Source organism: Watersipora subatra, chromosome 4 (genome assembly GCF_963576615.1).
Source record: "Watersipora subatra chromosome 4, tzWatSuba1.1, whole genome shotgun sequence".
In the NCBI taxonomy this organism is placed as follows: domain Eukaryota; kingdom Metazoa; phylum Bryozoa; class Gymnolaemata; order Cheilostomatida; family Watersiporidae; genus Watersipora; species Watersipora subatra.
The window spans coordinates 10,561,998-10,583,903 of record NC_088711.1 but is presented as its reverse complement, the minus strand read 5'-3'; the positions used below and the strand labels follow the sequence as shown (position 1 = coordinate 10,583,903).

The 21,906-nt window shown below is 36.0% G+C and overlaps 1 protein-coding gene across 1 annotated transcript; it reads left to right on the top strand.

Annotated features, from left to right (window-relative positions):
- The first annotated feature begins 568 nt into the window (after positions 1-568).
- LOC137393689 (peptidylprolyl isomerase domain and WD repeat-containing protein 1-like) lies at positions 569-18,035 on the top strand. Its single transcript, XM_068080332.1, has 17 exons — positions 569-687; positions 1,964-2,072; positions 2,190-2,292; positions 3,399-3,502; positions 3,607-3,702; positions 4,658-4,745; positions 4,857-4,962; positions 5,573-5,716; positions 6,004-6,078; positions 6,185-6,265; positions 7,070-7,217; positions 7,589-7,672; positions 11,880-12,033; positions 13,330-13,482; positions 14,162-14,274; positions 14,366-14,517; positions 17,465-18,035. Exons 2-17 carry the CDS (start codon positions 1,967-1,969, stop codon positions 17,606-17,608), a joined length of 1,851 nt encoding a protein of 616 aa, XP_067936433.1. The 5' UTR covers positions 569-687; positions 1,964-1,966; the 3' UTR covers positions 17,609-18,035.
- The last annotated feature ends 3,871 nt before the right edge of the window (positions 18,036-21,906 follow it).

The window sequence follows — 21,906 nt, the reverse complement described above, 5'->3', positions numbered from 1 at the left end:
ATAATGTATTGTGTAAAGACTTATGATAAAGTATTTTCTCATGTAAGCTAGCAACTTATGGTGGACTAATGCTCTAAAAGCATGCATCAATCCCAGTTATGTTGCCAGAGAAAGCATTGAAAGTTACAAAAAAGGTTTGGCTGCTTAAAATAAACTTGTGACAAACGGCAAAGCTTTTCTGTCCATTTATTACAGCTAGTGTACCAGTCTAATGCCTGCCATGAATAATTGTAAGAGAAGTAAATGTTGTGTCTTACAATTTTTCATTGTAATTTGTTTAACAATTCCCATTAGCTATTTGTGCAGTGTGCTTGTACAACCTATGCAACCTAAGTTCTTTTTGATACATAATATTAAGTTTTAAAGTACTACAAGTATGTTGCTTTAACCAACCATAGCTCTCATGTCCAATTTATTTGTGGACTTGTTGACATCAGGACAAACAGGCCGAATTGATAACTATGGCCAAGTCAATTTTCCGACGCATCTGAATACTTATCAATTGTAGCGATTAAACTTACATTGATACAGCGAACACAGTTAACACCTTTTCCTGGCCTACGCATTGGCTAGTCAGCAGCGAACCACTGTATATGTATATGCCTAAATAGGCATATTAGGAGTGTATGCAGGGATATATATACTGTACATGGAAATACAGGGATATAGGCTTATTACCCAAATAGAGTAATATTACCCTTTGCTTGCTGTTAAACGCGAACAGAAACAAAATAATTTTTTATTTGATAAAATGAAGATATACATAGTTATTGTAAATTTAAATCAATTTAGCTGCTGATTACAGTAACGCGTTTTTGTTGGCAACATTGGAACAGTGTCCCTAAACCGTCGTCCGTGGGTTGGTATCGTAGAAAAAGCTTGCTTTTGGTAATTTACATTTGGTTAACTTGAAAAATAATTATTTCTAGCACTAATTATTTTGTATTTAATTAAAACATAACATGTATTCATCTTTTAATGGATTTTCGTGTACAATAGAAATCGTGACCTTTATGCTATCTACATGGAGCAGAAGTAAAATAGATTTAATTTAAATTCAATCGTTTGTTTCTGCTAAAATAGAAACAGAAATACAGTAGAGGCTAGTTGTTGTGGTATCGTATTTATTGCTTTTGTATGGGACAAAATGGGCTCAGCTGTATACTCATTGTCTTTTAGACCGCTAGCTGCAGCCTGAAAGCATTCACTGAAACCAGCTTTCTGTATTGCTACTCTCAGTCACGATATTGACTAAATGCAGCTACATTCAATGCTTTGCATGAAACCAATTGCAGCATATTATTGTGGTTTCTTTGTGGCCGACTAATGATCCAATTTTGTTGTGTTTTATCTTTTGGATAGTAAAGGAAACTGCAAGTACATATATGCATGATCATGCTTACTTGCTTTGACGTCCGCTCATGATCAAATGCCTCTCACTCATGCAAACTTTCTTAAGTTTTGGTGACATACAAATTTTTTCAACTTGGATTCACCAGTCATCGCTGTAATGATATTAGCTAGATATAAAAGTCTGTGATGTAGGCTATCACCAAATATCAACATCATTTTAGCTACTTATCACGCTTTCTTATTTTCCTTAAACATTGCAATTCAGTTTTATCAATTAAAAGAACGATTCAGTATATATTTCTTTATTGTATACTTAAATTTATAAACCAAAATAACTGTTCCTTTAAAACTGGGTGAAAAACATCTTGAAATTTTTTGTAATTGTCTGCATAAAACACAAGATTCTGCTTATAGACTGCTAATTAAACAATGTAATTCTACACATACACAAGTAACCAGAATTTTATAGGTAGGTGGCCATGCGACAATGTAGTTGCAGCTTGATCAAATGATCGCCTTCAACTTTTTATTTAGCGCATTTAAATAACTAGCTGTTTTTGATAGGTTAATATCCTGTTTTTCTCAAACATTGAACCTTTTTGTGTATCAGATAATGGAGGAATCGCGGAAACGAAAGGATGCACCTGAAGACGATTCTGAAGAGGTTCAAGTTGGACCTATGCCTCCAAAACCAGAAGCTCCGGCTAAGGCAAATAAAGGTGAATAATTTTGCGTTTGGAAGAAAACTACTGAAACCTGTCTGGTATATACACTCCCTTGGTCAAAAGTGCTTGTTTCTATTGCAGACACTAAAAATAGTTTGTTATACTTTGCAGTACTGGCCTATGAACATGTCTACTTGAACAAGCTGCCTTCGTCTAGCACTTATGAGAAGAGTTTCATGCACCGAGATGTCATCACTCATTGTATCGGAACAAGGTACTTTCAGTTCGTGTTACTTAGTCATACGTAAGCTGGTATGGTCACAAAAAAATCATCTTGTCTGTAAGACCTTTACTATGTATATACATTTACTTCCAGTTGAGACCTTGCTACAGTATGTGTGTAAATTGTAGTAAAACTGGAGATTTATCAGCTCTTGATATATTGTTATACCTTGGCTTTATTGTCACCTCAACATATCGAAGTTTTGAAAACCGAATGTACATTTTGAGCAGACTCTCGTGTCGACTCTCGTGTGAAACAATATTCAATATACGAAGTGCAAAGTTTCACAAAACATTGCAGTTTTGTAAATCAGTTCATACGTACTGTACACACTTTATCTGTCGAATATTTAGGTTCTACATTGTTCGAATAATGTTAAACAGTGCTTCACATCTTCATTTTTTTATAGTTCAAAACTCCTGAGTAAGTTTTTAACCGCTGTGAGTTCTAATAGGGATGAAAAAGGAATGAGGTGATGCTTTTTTTAGCATTAAAAAGCAAACAATAAAAAAGCATGAACAAATATCTTTGGATAAATTCTTTAAAAACTCTTTGAAGTTGCAAATATTGTGTAAAATAAAGAAAAATAGAAAATGCCATGATTGAGTGAGCAGCTGGTATGGTAAAGTTTAAATTTTAAAAAATGTACAAACAATTGATATATTGCATGGACTCATGATTGACAGCAGTCACCAAAGTGGGGTTCTTATAGTTTATTAATTCTGTCAGCAAGTCAAATAACCTCTGTTTGACCCTGACTCACATCAGGGTCTAGATGCTGCGCTTCTAAGATCGTCGCTCTATTTGTTAGTGTCTACTAGGGCTTGGTTCACTCTCTTTAACTGAGACAAATTTTGTAAATAAAAAATCTAAAAACAAGACAATATATATATACCTGATTGCCTTTAACAGAAGGTGCTCTTTGTTACAAAATATCTACAGCTATAAAATTGTGATTTCACTCACGGCTTGCATATCAATATTAAGTACCATTTACTTGATTGCTGGGTATAGAATCACCTTTATCAAGTCTATAGCGGAAAGTCTTGACATTTGTTTTGTACAGTTTAGCCCAACTGTTGTTGCATTTGTTGCAGGTCAAATTTTTTAATCACAGCCAGTGCTGAGGGCTGCGTCAAGTTCTGGAAAAAGACAAGTGATGAGGGACTTGTATTTGTGAAACTTTTTAGAGCACATCTCGGTTGGTTTTCGCCTCACTTCATTTCATTTCTTTTCATCGTTCATTTGCTAAAATGTCTATGCTGGGCTTGAATCTTGCTACTTGATTGGTCGAATCTGTTGCAGAAAGAATCGTGGACATGATAGGTAGTGCTGGCGGTGAGCTGTGCTGTACTGTCTCCGAAGATAAAACACTCAAAGTTTTTGATGTTACTAACTTTGGTGAGAATAGCGTCTATTCTAGTTGGCACCCTAGTTAAAGCTAGGTTGTTTCCATCTTTTGCAGTTGATGTAAGAAGGTCTTCCTTCTTACTCTTTGACCTTGTCAGTCTTCTCACTACTCTCATTAACTCTTTACAGTTCATTACTCAAGATACATCAGCTTGGGGGGTCTTAGTTCTTTCTGTATATTTTATATTACGTCAGCATATGTTGCCATCTGGTGTTGTGTTCATATCTCTTATGCCAATTTCAGCTGCTTAATTTTCTTAATTTTAATCTTAATTTTCTAGTCATTTTTGCCAAATTAATTTTTTGTTTGTTTTTTTTTGCAAATTCGACTGATTTAGGGAATGCTATTGGTTGACCTTGTGCATGGCCATTCAGAGCTTTTTGATTTTTTGTATTGTTTTATTTGTTTAGATTAGCTAATGCTCATGGTATGGTGGCAGCATTTTTCCAGAAGAGCAGATCATCTAACCTGGCATGTGTGATATATTTGGGCCAGCTTTTTATATATTGAAGGATCCTCAAGGACTTTGCTTGTTAACTATCAGTGCCTGTCAGCACTCTTTATGACAGTTGCAAAAAATAATGGAAATTACTTGACTTATCCTCTCCTGTCATTTCATTACAACTAAAAGAACATCCACCATAATTTGCTTACATAATTGCTCGTATTAAGATTTGTCTGCTCTTACATACCTGTTTTACTATCACTTGTAGTTACATCGCAGCACCATAAATATGTGAATTAACTGCACTAACTATAGCTAGCACATTTTTATAACAAACTAGTGAAAGTTATTGATTTTTAATAGAGGTAATCAGCATTTGCTCCCTAAACCAAGCATAGGCATACATCTATGTTTGTGTGTGTGTCTAAGTGTGTAATATCTGGGCTCAACCTGGCATCTGATTGTATCGCTATTAATTATGCTAACTGTTTCATTTGTAGACATGATCAATATGCTGCGGTTAGGTTTTACTCCACATTCTGCTTGCTGGCTGTTCAGTCCTGGAGATGCTATAGAGGCTGTTGCAGTGTGAGTATTCTTCATATTCATGACATTGAACTTGTCATAAAGCCACTCGGGTGTATTTTACTCCGGAGAAAAGACATTATTTTCTTTTTATGGCTTGTTACTCTCATTTAGGTCAGAGCAGTCGAGTCCTAAAATCTACGTCTATGACTGTCGCAGCTTATCTGACCCCACACATGTCCTAGATAGGATGCATTTCTCTCCCGTGTCGCTGATTAGGGTGAGTAGCTGGTTATGATTTTATACTGTGGCTCTCTGTTGTTATTGAGATTGAATGCGGATAATGAACTAAGGGAATCACTAACCCGCACCTCAAGACAATTGTTTTATATTTTACAAAGATCTATTATCCGTAACAAAACTCTCTAAATTCTTTTTATTTTAGTCAGATTTTTTATATTGAATTTTAGTAACCCTTTTAAATATGCCTTCAGGTTGTAACCTTGTGTTGCTGTCTATCTAACATTTTATACCCTTGTACCTGAAGCTATTGCATTTTACGATATCATCAACTTAATCTAAGGTGGACAATACTTTTGACTATATGTGGCTAAGTTGGATTTGTCTGCTCGTGGCAATAATGGCAACCTAACAACTTTAGCCATCTTCTTACCAAGATTCTAGCAAGCTTCTAACTAGTTATTCTGGCTGCATTTTTAATACACAATACTTTTAAACAGTATGTGTAAAAATCAAAATTTGTCAACAACCCTTTTTAAAAGTCTGTTAGCTTTACAGTAGTAATAAATATAAGATATAAGATACTCCTGTCTTTTTGTGTCAAAATTACTACTGCGCGTCTCTCAGCCACGAATGTGTTTATGTTGCAGTACAATGGACGGTATGACGCTGCAGTGTCAGTTGATGTGGGTGGACAAGTCATGCTCTGGGCAGGTCCTAAGCAAGATTATAAGATGCCAAAGTCTCTCTCTTTTGACTCCATAATGGACACTGATCTTCTTACTTATATGACAGTAAGTAGACACTAACACTTTAAGAGTGCAAAACTTTTCAAAATATGTTAGTATCGGTTCTCACGTCAGGTTCGACCAGAAATGATGACTGACATGATAAAACATGCTTTTACTATCTAGTCTTATGGACAGGATGAGTCGTTGTATCTGATATCTGGAAGCTCAATTAACCTAGACTATTTGTGTGCATTACTAACTTGCAGTTTTCTGCTCTCACAAAAGCATAACTAAGGTGTTATGGAGTAGTAGCGCTTGTCTAGTTCACCGCTTTGTTGTCTCTGTTACAGAACAAGGACGAAGTCTTGGACATGTCTTTCTCCCCTAATGGGAAAAAAATGGCTGTACTTTCGTCTGATCGGAAGGTGATGACGCATTTAGACTAAAGTTTGTAAGCTTCAAGTAGCATAGTTTTCTATGTTTTGGAAGGGTGATCAAGACTGAGTCTCATAACTTCTATATCTATTTCAGGTTCGGCTGTTTAACTTCTTAAGTGGGAAAATTGTAAAGGTTATAGATGAGTCATTGCAGCAGTACACAGAACTCCAACAGGTGGGCCCCAGGCTATGTGCTTCATTTACACATTGGCCTCCAGCTACTATGACCGTGAATCTTTTCAACTCATTTGTTCACTTAACTATATGTAGCCGAATCCACTCGTAATATGACATAGCATACAGTGTACTTACACGTAATATAGCCTAGCATACAGCATACTTACATTTGATATAATATAGCATACAGTGTACTTACATGTAATATAATATAGCATACAGTGTACTTACTTTATAATATAACCTAGCATACAGTGTACTTACACATAATATAGCTTAGCATACAGCATACTTACATTTAATATAGCCTAGCATACAGCATACTTACATTCAATATAATATAGCATACAGTGTACTTACATGTAATATAATATAATATAGTATACAGTGTACTTACTTTATAATATAACCTAGCATACAGTGTACGCACACATAATATAACCTAGCATACAGTGTACTTACACATAATATAACCTAGCATACAAGGTACTTATACGGAATGCAATCTAGCATACAATGTTTAATGCAATGTTTAATACAATATTTAATACAGTATTTAATACAGTATTTAATTTGCTCTTGCCTACACTATCTCCATGAGTGTGGAATACATGGTTACTTATCACCCACTTGTACAGCGGTATTCAGTCTAGTTGTACACATCTGTAGGCCTACTGACAATATAGCTGACCTTGCTCATGCTGTGTTCTAGTTCACTTGCTATATAATCAACAAAAGTTTATGTACGTATATGCAACACTAGCCAGGTAAAATTGATAGGCACTATTTTGGTGTTGTGTAGACGACTCCACAAGTACCAGTCATGGAGTTTGGAAGGCGACTTGCTCTTGAGAGAGAACTGGCCAAATCGGACAAGATGAGTTACTGTAATTTGGTTTGGGATGATAGCGGCTACTTCCTTCTATACGCCACCTTGCTCGGCATCAAAGGTCAGATCCTGGTTGTGAGCTGGTCAGTAGATGCAATGATAAGGGTAGTCCTAAGGCTTACTGGTTTTACTTTTCTATTTCTAGCAGTCACTACTACATAGGGTAGTGGCAGCATATGCCTTGGTGCCAATTTTCACAACCAAAAAGTAAAAAATGAGATGTGGCAAAACAAAGCAGCAATTGGTTTGTTTTATAAAATATTTATATCTAGTTCGTTTTATATTAATTATAGCTTAGTTGTCTTCATAATCAGCTGTCTTGAGGATGATTCTTCACTTATCTTCAGTAAGTCTAGTATAAATTGTAGCCATTTGATAGACTTAGAGAAGGCAGTGTGACTGCATTGGTGCTTTCTATTCCATTTGTTCTAGTGGTTAACCTTCACACCAATAAAGTCTCTCTTGTCCTCGGAAAAACGGAAAATATTCGATTTCTACATCTAGTCTTACTACAAGGTAAGTAGCTTTACTCATCGTAATTATACGGACAAGTCAAGCGTTAAGTACATTTATTACAAGTTAGTGTGTTACATATAGCTGGTGCACAGGCTAAGCATGTTGCATCTAATCACTAATATTATTTGATCAATATAAAACCAACGCATGATTTCCGTATGGGCTCATCATTGAGAACATAGAGCACACTGTAGTTCTTATAAATTATTAATCCTGTGAGCAAGTCAAATAACCTCTGTTTGACCCTGAGCTATTCATCCTTACTACGCTACACTTTTGAGATCATTTCTCTATGCATTAGTGTCTTGGTTCACTCATTTTAATCAAGAAAAACATTGTGAATAGAAAATATAAAAACAACACAAAATATACCTGATTTCCTCTAACAAAAGGTGCTCTTTGTTATAAATGTCCACAGATATAAAATTGTGAATAACTTTAATAAAACATAAAGAAGCTCTACAAGTTTTCTTTTTTGCTGATGATGGCATAGCAGAACATAGTAAAAACCTAAGTGAATAGTTTGAAATTATTACCATACTAGCTGAATGCCCGGCATTGCCTGACTAATAAAAATGTCTTTGGACAGAAAATTTATTTGTATTTAACATATATGACATTTACCATTCGAACTTTTAAACTTCATATCATGGAAAAAGTGTTTTTGTGCAGTTCCAATGAATTGAAAGACAAAATAAAACAACTGTAAAGGTTTTCAAAATTTTTCACACAACTGTAACTTTTAAATTTCATATCATGAAAGAAGTGTTTCGTTGAAATAAATTAAGAGGAAAAATAAAACTAAAGGTGTTTAAATGTAAATGTGAAATAATTAGCAAAAAATTGCTAAATATAGTCTGTTTTTCTATGATTACAATGAAAAATTATTTTGTATACGATTATATTATTTTAGTTCGTTTCAGTGTTGGCATCATAAAGCGAAATTATCGTATAGAGTGGTATAGAAACCCATAGTAATTATCCAATGCAAACACCTCCTAGTAAAATCATCAAAATCGTCATCATTAATATTGAGTAACAAAACAATATGTTAATCTTAGTAACTGTGGTTACCTACGATAACTTTAGTGTATTTAGTGGTTATGATCTGCCAGAGAATGTAACATTACAATTTACTACGTGCAGAGTTCTTACTTTTAAGACAATGTGAAACATAAACGCTGAATCTAACTCACCGTAAACCGGGGTTACTTTGATCCATTTCGGACCTATTTTTGGTATTCCATCAAAAGTATGAAGCTGCACGTTGCGCTTTTTGGTTGCTAAATGAAGCCTAGCAATGTATGAACGTAGTACACTCATTAAAAGTCTCAAGAAGTTACTAGATGTCCTTATTTTTTATTTGGGAACAGGTGGCCAAAGTAACCCGGCTTGCGGGGTTACTTTGGCCGAATTATTAATTTTCATTAGTGGCTAAAGTAAGTGGTACCGAGGGGTTACATTGACCATCTACAAAGTTTTAAAAAAACAATATAGTTCACAAATATGGAAAAAGATTACAATGAGACATATTATGCACATATAGGAAAAAAATTCAAGCTAGTCTATATCAAATGTCAAGAAGGTACTTTGATGCCCAAGTAGGCCTACCATCACTGAATAAACATTCCACTAAATGTCAAGCTTCAGCAAAATCTGCTCGTTTGTGATGGTGTCCACATCAGCTGTGGGTGGGAAAGTAAATCTCCTAGCAGACGATGGACATTTTCGCAAGTACATCATGCTATAACAGTCATCTTTTACTTCTTCAACTTTTCCCACATAATTCTTAGTTGACTTTTTTAACTTATAGGTGATAAGAAGAAAATCTCCTTCCTTCGGGTCGCTCAGGTCGACCTCTTCATCCGAAACATTTACATCATCGCACTCGTCAGAATCTGTTAAGTCCGTGGCCGACTGGGGCTCCGAGTCGCTCTCACTGGAAGAGGGTTCTCTCTGTCGTTTCTTGCGCTTTTGCAACGTTGATTTATTTGAAGGCTCTGCATTGCTGCAGCCCGGGTCGTCTGTTAGATTCGTTTCGTTGTAATTAACAATATTTCCTAGAGGAATATCCTTGAGCGTTTCTTCAAGATTTTTGAAATATTCCTTCACACTATCAGGATTAACCCCTGCACGCTTTGGTGAGATGTTCTGGCATAATCTGTGAGACAATCGATTTTTGTGTCGGGACATAAAACTGAGACACCATTCATCCCCGGGATAGTTATTGGTGAACCTATTAACAATCCTGCCACACTTATCCAGATAAGTTTTTACTAGCATCTGGAGGTCTGTAACAGAATGCAATATAATATTTAAAGGTATAGAATAGTGAGGGATTAGGATATAATTTCTGCTAGGTCTACAATGTGTGTAAAGCAAACAAGTTTGATAAGTAGTGATATGGAGAGGGCCTGCAAAGCCAACCTGTTTTATCCAATGGAAATCCCCATTGAGCAATCTTCTCAACATGGTCCACAATTGTCGTCTCTTCTACTGGTGTCAATACAACTTGGCGCCCTGGCTTCAACTTATGTTTCCCTGCTGCTTTGTTTTGCAGCGTTCCTCTACAAATATTATATTTCTTGGCAACATCGCGTTGGGATTTTCCAGCTGCAAAATCTCTTAACCCCGCTTCAATGTTCTCCTCTGAGTTCCCGTATTTTCTGGACGATGGGTTTCTCTGATATCTTCTTGGCATGTTTGTTTCTGTAATATATATTGCCCAAATATTACTTGTTTGATCAAACATACACTAGTCGTATGTTAGTTAAATATATCATGTAATGGCAATGATATGTTGGGCAAGTACCGATGGGGTTACTTTGGCCGTGGCCAAAGTAACCCCATTTGACACACAAACTGGATATAATAAATACCAATTTTTTTTTTTAACAAAAATATATATGTTTAAAGCTATTGTTTGCAATAATATCTCTGAAAACATACCAAAGTATCCTTATGTACTAAAAGAAATGGTCTGAACCTCTCTAAAGTCTGAAAGTAGATAAAAGTTTCCAGAGCATGAAACCCATGTGCTCAAACAGGAAGTTCCAATATGGCTGATTTCAGGAATGCAGTGAATGAGTAACCAAGTTTTATTTTATGAATAATGTACACAAATATACACTTAACACATACATATAATTAAAATATGCTTAAAAATTATAATAAATTCCTCAGAAAAATCTGTTATATTTTTTTGCAAATGGCCAAAGTAACCCCGGCTGGCTAAAGTAACCCCGGTTTACGGCATATGAATTTAGCTTACTAAAAACATACTTGAAAGAAGTTTTAGTGAACTTTTAACCAAAACTTTTATAACTTATCTGTTTGCGAACCTGTCTTTACCATAAGAGATGACGCTGAACTGAGATACAATCGTCAAATTTTAATTTCGAAAGGAATTATTGCTGACATTGTTTTGCGAGAAAACAAATGATCCTTAGTACGGCAAGGGCGCAAAAAACTCTATGAAACTCTATCATGTTTCATAGAGTTTTTAAAATCGGAACAATGGTGTATAAAGTATATAGTAAGGGCTGTGAATTGTAAGAGCTTTCATAGTCTTGTGGTTAGACCATTGGATTGAAAACCTGCAGTTGCAATAATCGTGAGTCCAATCCAGCAGGATGGAGATTTTAATTCCAAAATTTTAATAGCTATAGCCGGACAGACAAATATCCAAACAAAAAACGGCAGACAGACGACAAACTTTGAGATATATATATATATAGGTTTGATTAACTAGGTTTTTCATACATACTAAATACTAGACTTTGCTAGCAATGTACTTGCAAGCATTTTATTGTTATTACTCCTGACATATAAATGAGAGGGACTCTAGCATTGTGACTGCAAATCTATTTCTGCTATATTTTAAACTAAACGTTCCCATGAGATTGCTTGTCAACTGGCATAGGCACCAACATGCAAAACATATAAATAGATTATAGCATATGCTTTATTTATTCTCATGTTTGGGGCAGCGTGGCACTTCGTTAAGTTTTTCATCGTGCCAGTTGAGAGAGACTTCAAACTGCCTCGTGTCACCTCACTTAACTAGCATGCAATTTCCTTCACATCAATCTTGTTTACAAAATGATTCATTTTAAGACATTTGGTTGTTATATCGCTGCACATTGTTTATTGGCTAGTAAATTGCACATTTAGCTTTAGTTAGTATGTATCTCTTCGCTTCATACAGGAACGGTCACTAAGCAACCTGGCTCCTCGGTGGAAATGCAAGCATCGGACAACCCAATACTCAACTCTGACCAAAATGACCCGATGCTCTTTTGCACTGGCTATAAAAAGAATCGTTTTTATATATTTAGTCGTCGGGATGCTCTGGATACTGGGTATGTAGATGGAAGTGTTTTGCTTCAAGTCATATTCTCTGACTTCTCCAAAAACAAACTGCTGCTGAAGAGTCTGCCATAAAAATCTTTATTCAAGTCCTGTTTGTAGTTTGTCACGTAATTGTCTAATTGGTCACGTAATTGTACTCGAAGGAAGAGAGTGATATTGGAGAAACACTGCTTGCATAGGCAGCAGTCAGCCTCCATCTTCGCTCATTGCATACACCGAGGCCTTGGAGAGTGTAATTAAATTTCCATTAACTAGTTTACAAGGAAATTTACTTACTAACAGAATGCGTCTGCTAATAATGTCAGTCAATACAAATATTTGTCTTAAATCTAAGTGCTTGTTTGTCATATGTTCAATTATAGCGATGAAAATACGAGCAGAAAAAAACACATCGCACTGGAATTGAACTCAGAAACACTGGTTTTACAGAGAGGCGCACTAACCACTATGCCACCTGGCCACTTTGCCAAACTATGGAATAGTGCTAGCATGCTTGAAGATCATGATTGCGTGAGAAATCAGGAGCGTAATGATTACATGTACAATTATTCCAAGCTATGGCAAGCTGGCTGTGTGGCTTAGTGGTAGCACGCTTGGCTTCACAACGGTGCATCTGCTGAATGTATGAGTTCATAGCCACCCGGTGCGCTACCACCCGGTGCGCTACCACTCGGTGCGCTACCACCAGGTGCGCTACCACCCGGTGCGCTACCACCCGGTGCGCTACCACCCGGTGCGCTACCACCTGCACCAATCATGTGTAATTATTGTGCATACAGTATAGCTATTCTCCGTGCTTTACTGACACCCATGATTACCTCTCATGTCCCTCGAGACTTCCAGAGTCCTAGTTAGTATTATGATAGCAATATATGTTTACAAGTATGTTCAAAGTTATTAGCTAATAGCATGCTCCTACTTCTAGAAACAATGCGTCTAGCTTCGGGTCACACCTTTCACTAGCTGTTTGCTCAGTTTGCCAGAAGCTAGTATAGGTAGGAGCTAGGAATGTACTATCAGCTGCACCTTTTAATATATAACCATATTGCTATGTTAATAATTATTTATATTTACCATATTGTTATGTATTTATATATATACATGTATATATTTGTTTTATTTGTCATACTTATTTTATTTATTATATTTATTTATATATTTGTATGTTATTTTTATATATTTATTTAGAGCTATCACATTTATCAGATAAATATGATTAGAATACTATCATCATATCGGCTGTCCGCTTGGGTTGTTCTTTTATTGAACTATGGGTTCTTCTCCAGGAGTGTTGATATGGACCGAGATATATGCAATGAAAAGCCAACAAAGGAAGAGCTTGTGTCACAGACACAGGAGACTACTGCTACTCATCTTGCAAACACAGCGGTTATCTATACATCTATGGGAGACATTCATTTGAAGCTCTTTCCTAAAGAGTATGTACTGCGCACTTGTGTACATATTTGTGTATGGTTGGTCTTTAATGTTCCTGGCATTCTTACAGCTATGCTCACTACCGATGTGTTTTTATTAGGATCCTCCATCTGCTTTAGTCTGTTCATAGATGTATCAACCATCTTTCTTTAGTCTGTTCATAGATGTACCAACCATCTGTTTTGGTCTGTTCATAGATATACCTACCTTTTACTCTAATCTACTCATCAACATACCCACCATTTATTCCATTTTGCTCATAGCGTCAAACCACTATTTATTTGACTTTGTTCATAGATGTACCGTACCCACCACCATCTACTCCGCTCATAAACGTACTCACCATCTACTCGACCTTGTTTGTAGATGCGCTGACCCGATACTCTCCCCTTCTTATAGCTATAAAAATGGTCATCTAGCAATATATTGATTTTCAGTTTAAACTGCAGTGGTTATGGTCACATGATAAATTGTTTAGTATTTAAACAAAGAGCTATTAGCCCTGGTTATTCACGTACCTATATTTTGCTAATAGCCACACTTGAATCACCAAATTGTTATTGTTTGCTATGCAAAAGTTATTTGTTGTTGTGATATGCCTTGAGAGCCTACGGTAATCAAGTGGATCAGGTTTGATGCTAAAAGTAGATTCATTTTTATCCATGTTGAAACGTATTGCAGGTGCCCAAAGACAGTTGAAAACTTCACAGTTCACTGCAGAAACAGTTACTATAACCAGCACGTCTTTCATAGAATTATTAAAGGGTTTATGATTCAAACCGGTGATCCTGAAGGTTTGTTGATTGATACTTATTCGCTGCTTTGTTTTTTCTAGCTGTCTGTTGCTTAACGCATTAACTATATTGTACGCATTTTGTGAAACAGGAAATGGAACAGGCGGAGATTCCATCTGGGGGCGAGAATTTGAAGACGAGTTCCACCCGACTTTGAGGCATGACAGGCCCTACACCTTGAGTATGGCAAATGCTGGGCCCAACACTAATGGCTCCCAGTTTTTTATCACGCTCGCACCTACGGTAAGACTTGCTGCATTGGTTGGCCGGCAGGAGTATGTTGAGCTCGTTACCTTTGCTATTAGCGGAGAGTTTCTTGGAACGGCAAAATTAACAGGATAAATTACATGGTTGCACTTACCTGGAGTTTAAACTTGTGGCATTCCACACTATTACAATATTGTTGCACGCCACAATGTTAACGTTCAACATTCTTTACATGTAATATTCACATGTGCAATATCAGCAACGCATGCCATAGTTGTATCTTTACAGCATCTGAACCATTCTCTCTCATACATTTGAAACACATCTGTAAAAAATTTAATAAAAACTTTGGAACAAACTAGGCGTCTATGGAGTTATAGCATTGAGATTGCTATGGCCAGTTTTTCCTCCGAGTCTGCAATCATTTTTTGTTGTGCTCTAATAGCTATTTTTTCACTGTGTACCTATGTCTCTCTGTACTCATGCTTGTCACACTAGCAAGAATGGCTCCCGAATGGCTATCATGTTCTATGACAAAGCCTTACCTTATACGGACTTTCACTAATTCCTTGTGTATACTTTTAAATGGTAAATACTCGGGAAGAGTTACAGTGCAGTGGGCTAGAGCGAACAGATTGTGGTCCAATTTGCCAATTTCTATGAGAGTTCTTAAGCGGTGAATTGATCATACCCTTCCTTATAGTGGAGTTAAATTAGAGGGTGGCACTCAATTTTTAAACTAACTGGTCAGAATTTTAGGAAGATAAATTTAATCGATGATAACATCTAATATGATACAAGAAATACATTACAAAAGGTGATTACTGGTAAGTAATCAAAAATTCGCTGGTGCAGATTAAGTCACGCGCTATTGCAGCCGTCCTCGTCATTTTCAAGATCTTCCGTGTCAGTGTCGAGTATATGTAGTTCAATAATTTGATGTCTATCGGCAATGCCGGCATTTACTCGCGCTTGTTGGAGAAGTTCTGGTCCAGCCGTTATCGGGCCGTCGGACCTGAAACAATGGATCTTGTGATCCTCCGTGCCGTCAAGAGCGGTGGTCAGCCCACACCCCTTGAACGACTTGATGATTAGATCATTCGGCAATTGGTCCCAAGCATCGACTATCCACTTCAAATAAACTTCCATCGATGGCGCTCGCATGTTTCCGGTCTGTGTATATGTCGTGTCGCCGTGCGCCATCCAATTATCGTAGAAATGTCGGACTTTACTTTTAAATAGAGCGTTCCAGTAGACGTCGGGGGCCTGTATGAACTTGGCGCAGCCTCCTGGAATAATGGCCGTATCTATCTGGAGCCTGTTCAAATGTTTCTTTGTGGCATCGCTAGTATGACATAGACATGAGTCCCAGACAAGGAGACGCTTTCCAAACATAGAAGAACCTAAGATGTTCTGTAAAAAATCAACAGTCAGGTCGTCGTTGAAGAAGGAATTGCCGGCCCAGCACAGATGGAGAGTATTCTCGAACTTTGTGGCGATATCCTCAATTGGTTGCTTTTCGTTAAGCAGAATATATGGTCGGCATTTAAATCCGTCAGATCGAGCTGTCAACATGACAGTAACGTTTAACTCGTCGTGACCAATAGTGTTCTCGGGAACATCTCGGTCTCCTTTATTTTTTACAGTTATACTGCTCGAGTAATCTAAATAGACTGTCGTTTCGGCTGCAGCATAGATATATGGATAGTTGGAAGCTCGACGCTTCTGCTCGACAAGCAATAAGTAATCAATTATCTTCTCGACATATTCCGCTGGCTCCTTTTTGCAAGCCGTCGTTGAGCGACGTGAGATCAGGTCGTGGCGAATTAAAAATCTTTCCAACCAACCATTGCTTGCCTTGAAATTTTGGTCTGTCGACAAATTGAGCGCCTGTCTCTGGATAATCGTACGGCTGACACGGTGTTTATTATGCCGTTGCTGGCGAATCCAGTTTATGAGCTTCTCGTCGAAATCCTTGTCATGTAGAGGACGTCCACCACCTTGGAGACGCTTGCTCGATGAGAATGTATGTGAAGAAGACGCATTCAGCTGAGTCTCGAGTTGTAATTTTTGTTTTGACCAATCATGAACACACGATCGAGGCACGTTCATGTCTTTTGCAGCTTTTGATTTGTTGTATATCTCAGCGTACGCAACAACATCCAGCTTAAAGTGCAAGTCATATTTCATTCGTTTCAAAGGGGGTGAATCTTCGGATTGGAAACTGCTTGACATACCTTCCAAAGCTTATACGTTCTCGAAGTTGAACGCAAATCTTTGTATATTTTACCAAGTGCTCATTCTCGTAGAGTTAGATACGCATAATCAATTAACCTTTACTACGCGTATGGTGCGTGATTAATGCATGACATGTTTGGTTAAAAAAACCTAAGTATCTGAGGCTACTTGGATCGCGATAGCGACTGTCTTCTATTACAATATATACGATATATCTCTCCTTTTTATGTTGGAATTGCTACACCGGTAAATTATGATAATTTTGTTATGTGGGGAAATCTGTCATTACATATAAGCAAAATCAATGCCATAGTTACGGTTTATTGGAGGTTATGTTCAATTAGAAAATGTAACTCAATTTTTCAACTCCTCTGGCGTTCTATAGAAGGTGGCGTTCAAATGAAGTAGGCGTTCAAATAGAGGTTTTATGGTATTAAAATTAATTGTTCTTGAGTTGGGCTTAAATTGCTCCTGCTAAATCAACTCTAATTTTTTAAATTAGTCTATATAGTCTTTCAGAATAAGGACTTAGGTCATCGAGGCATTGAAAATATGTTTGCCATTTTTGATCTGAAATCTTAACATTAAGTTTTACTGTGATGAACTTTTAACTCGAATTATTGGTTTACCTTCAATAAAGTGATATCATTAGTTTAGTGGCTGTCAATGAATACATGTCTGGCGGCGTAGCGCTTTTCTGTTTGGTAAGGTAGTGTGTTCTTTTCACACCTAATATTTTTGACAGCCCTGGCTGGATAACAAGCACACAGTCTTTGGCAGAGTTGTCAAAGGAATGGAGATAGTTAACAAGATCGGAGCTGTTAAGACCCACCCTAAAACTGATAAGCCAACTGAGGATGTCACAGTTATAAACATTAAGGCTAAGTAATTGCAACTAACATTAACTCATTGAAAAATTAATCTATAAAACCTTAGCTGTTATTATATATATATATATATATATTCCCTGTACATTTTAGTGGTTACAAAGTTTTTTCTATACTGTATATAATGCCTTGTATAAATATTATTGCAAAAACTATTTGCCCTACCTAATAGTTATAACGAGTAATTTTTTTGTAAACAAGAATTAGTGGAAGACTCTATGAGATAATGAATGCAGGCAAAAAGACATTGCTGCTAAACATGGCAGTTTTCAGCTTGGAATAAACAACTTCTAACCATTTCATACAATTCTGTTGAATCTGTTACATCTCTCATGATGACTAGTTCAAAGGCTGGTCAGCATAAATATTGAATGAAAAGTATGCTGATTTGTTAGTTACTGCAGCATCGGCCGTTTGAACTTATGTCTTTTCTAGATCTCTCTGTTTTTGTTTGTATAAATTGCTAAAGTTAAACCATTCATAAGAATAGCTTTTCTATCTTCTGAAAATGCAATATTCTTTATGCAAGTAGCATCTTAGTAGCAAATTTAAGAATTGCTGATGACAAACATATACTTCTGACTATATGTGTTATGCATGCATAGTAGTATATGTCTACAAAACAACAAATTTAATTTGACTCTGTTTTTTTTATATTTTAGATCGATGAAAATGAATTTTCTTTTGCTGAATATCTTTTATTGAAAGTAGTAAAACCAGCTAGAGTTCAAACGTTTCGAAAACAGTTTTAATTGTAATAATAACCATATAGGTAAAGGCATAACAAACCCTAATACTTTAGAAATACTATTAAACATTCAACCAGTATTCATTTTATAAATAGTTTTGTTCAAGTAACACAGAAATACAGATACAGTTTTTAAATGTGAACGAATAGGAACTAAAAAATTTAATTTGATATATTTAAACAGAAAGAATTTTCCTTTTGAGCTAGGTTAAATTAATAGCTGACATCTTAAAGTGTATCCATCTCAATTGGCTTGATTTTCAGATTAAAAGTTATCTTGTAATCTCAGACAAGGCTCTCGGAGAAAATTAAATACAACAATAGCCTAGCTGTTTGTGTGAATACCAGTAAATAGAATTTTTCTAATTTGTCTTGGTGTCAATATCACCTCCAGAAATCTTTTTTCATACTGTACCATTAAAAATGTGATTTAAATTAAAGAAATGTGACAACAAGTTTGAATTAGGGATGGGAAGTTTGTCAGAGTAAAGATATTCTTATTAAATTAAGTTGTTTGCCATCAATAGATTAGGCAAATGCACGTGGTGTCATGCCTTCAGATGAACATAGCAGTCAAATGTTGAGTAGACATTCTCTATTATATATGATTAGGGAGTCACCATCAACATGACATCAAGCTCTCTTCAATGAGACTTCAGGATGTTGGTCATTTAAATTATCAAGATTTACTACGCATTGAACTTTTCTTATAACAGCTGTGAACAGTTGGTGGTCTTACATATCAATAACCAAAGGTATTTGTGTGAATCAGTTGATAAATACTATATTTTTAATTCATATCACTTGACCTTTTGCTCAAAGCTGTTTTGACGTCAATCGAGCAAAAGATGCCAAGTCAAATGCCTTCACGGTGGCAACCTTATTCTGCGGAAAAGGCCACCCATAATCATGTAACATTTGGTATATTCCTTATTTATTGTTCACAAAGGGTAAAGCATAAACTAGATTCCTACCATGTATCTCATTGGAAAGGGCTTACCAGATTTGTAAGCTGGTCCTAGTTGTCTTGATGTTCGCATTCATGCTGCTGCTCAATGCATAAAATTTCCAAAACAACATTGTTACAAAATATTTATTATATCGGATAGTTATGCTGTATTACTAATAATGTGTAGTATTATATATTATGTATATCCATATATGTTATTTAGTAATTAGCTTGTAAATATGTCCGTGCATGTATTGGTTTTGACGTTAAAAATATTTGAACTATCGCTATCTGAAGCAATCAAGGCAACACATGGAGAGCCTGAACTCTAATTATTAGGATGTCAAAAACTTTCAAAAAATTGAATACAAGTGTGCTGGACACAGATTATATCACAATCTTTGTTGGTGAAAAAATTTTGTTTTATGAAATCTGCGTCGCTTCTAGACCAAGTTGGTTTTGGTTATTTTTACAGGTGTAGATAGGATTAACTGCCACAAGTTCATCTATACAGATCTCTCAAGTATTTCATAGTTTCAATAATAACAGAGCCACTCGCTTTATAATTTTTACTATAATAAGAGCTGTGTTCGTTTGTCCGAAGCCGTTGTCAGAGTTTGAGAAAAAATACTCCATCGTACAGGATTCAAATTCACTACTTTCGACGTTACAGGCCAACACTAATGACTGCCGATCGACCACCCATTGGCATTCCAAAATTAATTGTACATATAGTTGTTGCACATGATGATGTATCACAGCACACTAGTCTGCTAGGGTTCTGGTAATAATAATAATAACATTTTTGCAAAGTTAAAATCCTAAATCATTACTTATGCAAGATTCAAGTACAGTCAAACATGGATAACTCGAACTTCACGGGACCGAGCAAAAGTGTTCGAATTATCAGAGCATTCAAGTTATCAGAGCACTGTCATAAGTCCATGTATTTACTTATTTATTAGTAGATACATGTACATATGCAAACTATAATATAAATCAAAAGCACAAATGGCTTGTTTCAAATTAAATGCTTCTAATGTAAAGTTTAAAACGTTTTTATCAAAAAGTATAGAGATTTTTCTATCACTTGAGATTGGTTTGTTGTTTGAGGTGATGTTATTGCCAGGACGTTTTTTTAGATTGACATTGGCAAAACTTGATCGTTGTTGAAATGCTCAAAAGAAAAGACATCTTTTTCTTTTGAGCGTTTTACCCACGATCAATTTTGCCGATTTTTCTTGAAGTTTATGCAACTTCAAGAAAAAGTCACCAAAGAAAAATCTCTTACTTTACCTGGGATTCGTTAAGAGCAACACTCCGAGGCAGTTCAATTAAAAGTTTTACGAGGTTTAACGGTACATTGTATATCACTCACGCTTTTTGAATGGATACTTATTGAATGTACACACACGTATTCTGTGTTTAGGTCAAACGATGAATAGTTTTTTTTAGCTAAGACGACGTATACGTTTAATAAAAACAATTTTAAGACGTTTTAAACATTCAACATTCCGACGTTGATTCAACACGGAATCAACGTCGGAAAACTATTCGTCACGGACTAGCCGGGTCACGCACTCAAGGATTTTCGCCACGCACATACAAAACAACATGATGTTTTTGTTTTGTATGTGCGTGGCGAAAATCCTTGCGCCCGTGACCCGGCAAGCCCGTGCTATTAATCGTATAGCAGTACACAATTGTAAATCAAATTGGACCAAACCTTTAGAAAAGTCGTTGACAAAATTATTTTGCCGATGGTGGTAATAACAACGCTTATGAATTACGAAAAGATGAGGTTTACCTTTATGGCTTTGAATAAAGTGATTTTCTAAAGCGATAACAACCGTTTCGGTAGCCGTTGGGCAAAAAAACAGTTCGAATTAACAGTGTTGAATTCGAGTTATCTATAGCAATTTATCATTACCTGGGAACGGACCAAAGAAACTGTTCGAATTAACCATGTTTTCGAGCTATCCGTGGCCGAGTTATCCATGTTTGACTGTATATTTCTTGACTAACTCAAACAATGAGAACTAACAGTGTTTCCATAACAGTTATGTGAGTCTCATGGATTTGTTATGTCCAAGCAAACTGTAAATACTCTCTCAGTAAAAGAAATAAGGTTCATAATACTCTCTCTGCCTATTCTCATTTGAAAATTCAACATTTTCTCATTTCTTAAACCTTTGCCATCTTTCTTGATCAGGTGATTTAAGATTTTTATTGTGGGCACATGTAAACCAATATGGTTTTTAGTGACACCAAGAACTGCTCTTGTAACTTTACCATAAATTACTTTCTAGAAACATAAAATCTAAAGGTTTGAAAAAATGATAACCAAATGTATAATTCATCAATTTTTTAGAATTTGCTACCAAAAGTGAAAAAGCTGAATGTATTTCTGAAGGTGCAGCTGCAAGTTACCAACCTATGTATTCATCATGAAACTTCCCCAAAATTAAGCTACTCAAGCTTTAAGAGACCATTACACAACTATTTTACAGTTCATTGCAAAAGAGCAACATGTATATATACATGTATATATATATATATATATATATATATTATATAGAGAAATATCTCCCTCTTGGAGAAGA

What these genes read in the sequence shown, in the direction of transcription:
- LOC137393689 (XM_068080332.1), top strand. Translation starts at nt 1,967, where the DNA reads ATGGAGGAATCGCGGAAACGAAAGGATGCACCTGAAGACGATTCTGAA. An exon ending in ACTCATTGTATCGGAACAAG is followed by an intron (nt 2,293 to 3,398) that starts GTACTTTCAGTT and finishes CATTTGTTGCAG; the next exon opens with GTCAAATTTTTTAATCACAG. An exon ending in GCTATAGAGGCTGTTGCAGT is followed by an intron (nt 4,746 to 4,856) that starts GTGAGTATTCTT and finishes ACTCTCATTTAG; the next exon opens with GTCAGAGCAGTCGAGTCCTA.